Source organism: Oratosquilla oratoria, chromosome 27, assembly GCF_046742065.1.
Source record: "Oratosquilla oratoria isolate Oo_2021 chromosome 27, ASM4674206v1, whole genome shotgun sequence".
In the NCBI taxonomy this organism is placed as follows: domain Eukaryota; kingdom Metazoa; phylum Arthropoda; class Malacostraca; order Stomatopoda; family Squillidae; genus Oratosquilla; species Oratosquilla oratoria.
The window spans coordinates 53506871-53510564 of record NC_134803.1 but is presented as its reverse complement, the minus strand read 5'-3'; the positions used below and the strand labels follow the sequence as shown (position 1 = coordinate 53510564).

Genomic DNA, 3694 nt, shown 5'->3' with positions numbered 1-3694 from the left:
CACATCAAGTACCACACGTCGTACAAATAAACCCCCCACCAAAAAGTCAGCAACTGCTTCTTTCCCCAAAAACAAAACCTCACTGAGCGAGAAAGTTTATCCACCAACTACACCCCACCCAAACAAACACAAAACCTTCCCAACACACCCCCACCCCCGCCCCACCAAAACCCCCCCACACACCACCCCCCCCCACAACCCCCACAACCCCCTCTGGTTCACCACCCAATCCACAACCACACACCCACCCACACTCAACTTCCACATCTCCCTACTCACTCCCTCCACCTCCTACCACCTCACACCCACCACCCACCCCCAACCCCCACCACTACCCCCCTCCCCACTCTCCACTCATCTCCTCACACGTTTTGTTCTAGTTTTTTTTTTGAAACAAGGTTCACTACTCTCTTCTTTGTCCAGGATAATGTTTGAATAACGAAAACCCAGAGAATTTGACATTAAACCCACAACATCAATTATTCTTACACTTATCCCCCCCCAACATTACAACCTTTCATTCCTCCACTTTTCCAGAGTACCACCCATCACTGCCAACGCCGATAGGACCACATCCAGCCAACATTTCCTCGTCCACTTCCAACGCATGATCATCACTACACTTTCCATCACCACCATCTTCGTTACTCTCATCACCACCAACTTCCGTCATCGTTAATTTAGTTTCAACACTGTCACCTTGGAGTCGACACCACATTTCCCCACAACCAGATTCTGCCTGTGTCAACACCACTTTGCCCACCAGCACCACCGTCCTGCATGCAACATCATATCCCATATCAACACCATTTCCCACTTTCAACACATTTTTTTTTTTGCCAATGCGGGGCCCAGACCAGGTCAGTGCCAACATTTCACCAGGTCACTGCCAACCCTCTGCCATCACCTGCACCTCCTCCCTTCCTCCACCTACCTCCCTCCACCACGCTTCCTCCACCTCCCTTCTTCCACCTACATTCTTCCACCTACCTTCCACCTCCTTCCATCTCCTCACTTCCTCCACCTCCCTCCCTCCACCATTCTTCCTCCACCTCCCTTCTTCCACCTCCCTTCTTTCACCTACCTCCACCTACCTTCCACCTCCTTCCATCTCCTCCCTCCACCTCCTTCCTCCACCTCCCTTCCTCCACCTCCCTCCATCCACCTCTCTTCCTCTACTTACCTCCCTCCACCTCCTCCTTCCATCTCCTCCCTCCACCTTCTTCTTCCACCTCCCTTCTTCCACCTTCCTCCACCTTCCTTCCTCCACCACCTTCCTCCCCACCCTTCACCTCCTTACTCTAGCTCATTCTTCCACTTACCTCCCTTCTTCCACCTCCCTCCACTTCCTTTCTCCCCCACCCTTCACCTCCTTACTCCACCTCATTCTTCCACCTCCCTTCCTCCCACCTGCTCCCTCCACCCTTCATCCGTTGCTGTTGTGTGTGCGTCAGTGGAGTGGAGTGCCTCACACTTCCCATTTGGATCCAAATGGCGTCTGAGGGGATTTGGGCCTCTGCAGCACCGACCCGCCCCCCGACCCGACCTGACCCGCCCCGGCGCTATTAACTACTTTGACTCGGATGTCGCCGGGCGATTTAATTATTTTTATTTTTATTTTTTATTTTCTTTATTTTTATTGTATTTTTGTCTAAACCTCTCCCATATTGCCTGAAGCCACTACATGATGGGAACAGTTTTATATATATATATATATATATATATATGCAAAGTATAACTTTGGTCTACTTTATAAGTGAACATATATGTTCTTATCATATATATATATATTCTAATCTACAGCCAGACTATTCTATTCAACTGATGGAAGGCCTTCCGCCTGTTACGGGTGCAGCATGGATAAGTGCGATGATGCTTGTGAGTGTGAGTGCGTGCGCGCGCGCGCGCGCGCGTGTGTGTGTGTGTGTGTGTGTGTGTGTGTGTGTGTGTGTGTGTGTGTGTGTGTGAGTGTGTGTGTGTGTGTATGTCCGCGTGTGTGTGGGGGGTGTCAATTTTAGGTTTAAGAAGGCAATTAGCAAGAACTGGTTTATCAATCTAGTGGTTAACGAATGGAATAGACTTAGGAACCAATTAGTGAGCGGTGAAACAATTGGTTGTTTTATGAGAAGATGAGACAACTTCATGGATAGGGATGGCAGGTGGTAAAGGATTACAAAGGCAGAGCATGCCGACAGGAGGCCTTTTGGTCCATAGCTAGGTCGGATGCAATAAAAAAAAATGATAGATAAATAGATAAATAGATAAAAATTATAATAATATAAATGATAATAAATAAGAATAAATAAATGCATAGGTATAGTTAAATAATGAACAAATAGTTAAAGAATAAAGGATAATAAATTGACATATAACTAATAATAAATGTAAATCAAACAAATAATAATGAATAGACAAATGATGATAAATCAAATAAACAAATATAAAATAAAAGTCATTACAACATCTTGCATAGGTGTTTATCTAAATGATTCTTAAAGCTTCGAACTGAACTACATTGCACTGCCTCTGCAGGAAGTTTATTCCATTCAACTACACGGTTGGTGAAGTTGTTTCTTCCTATTTCCAAATTAAATTAATTTCCTGATATTTTCAGACCATATTTCTTGTCTGATTCTCATTCCGTGTGAAAATTTTGTCGCTTTTGATGTCAATTCCTTTTAGAATCTTAAAGACCTGTATCATGTCACCTCTGAATCTATGCCTTTTTAGGGAAAACAGATTCATATATTTTAGTCGATTTTTGTATGATCTGTTTTTTATATTTGAGTCAGTTTTGTGGCTCGCCGTTGTACTTTTTCCAATCTGTCAATGTCTTTAATAATGAAATTCCGTGACAATACGGAAACAGCATATTCCAAATGTGGGCAAACTAACAATTTATATAGCTTGTTAATCAGTCCTAGAATCTTATTTACTTTCTCAGAGGCTGAAATACTCTGCTTAGATGATTTGAGATCGTTACTGATAATTACGCCGAGGTATATATACCATATACCGGTATATATACATATAATATATACTGTATATACATATATATATATATAATATATATATATATATGCATATATATATATATATAATATATATATATATATATATCACATATATACATATATATAATATATATATATACACATATATACATATATATATGACGAGAGAAATAACATTGTTACATGTGATTACATGGGCGGGTGGGTTTATCCCTTTATCAGCCACAGTTGCAATCATTTCAAGAGCAATCTGAGATGACTTTGCTATAGATATGGGTCGAATGGTTACGGCATGTGGATCTTTGAATTTGGTCCAAAGGATTACTCAAGATGATCCTGCGGCTTTTCACCTGCTGTTTGTGGCCCAAAGCGGCTACTGACGACGACGACAACGGAAACTGCAGAACCGAAGAAGGACGACGAAAGCGAGGAACCAAAGAGGAGGAGAAACGGTCAAAGGGGGTTAAATGGCTTCAACGAAGAAGAAAGAGCCTTCGAACTACCCCGACCGATCCTGTAACAGTAACTTCTTGTCCTGAGCTTTCGGAAGCGAACCAAAGAAAAATCGAAGCTCACGGATCAAGAAAACAATGGAAATGCGTGAGGGTTCTCGGTAAAGGAGGCTATGGACAGGTCAAGTTAATGAAGAACAAGAAAACGAAAGACCTGTTGGCTGTTAA

General features: G+C 42.8%; 1 protein-coding gene across 1 annotated transcript in view; it reads left to right on the top strand.

Annotated features, from left to right (window-relative positions):
- Positions 1–3344: 3344 nt before the first annotated feature.
- LOC143039828 (serine/threonine-protein kinase Chk1-like) overlaps positions 3345–3694 on the top strand; it is a 1035-nt gene continuing 685 nt past the window's right edge. The window contains exon 1 of the mRNA XM_076210078.1: positions 3345–3694. This exon is cut by the window's right edge and continues 685 nt beyond it. Coding sequence (XP_076066193.1) covers positions 3345–3694 — 350 coding nt within the window.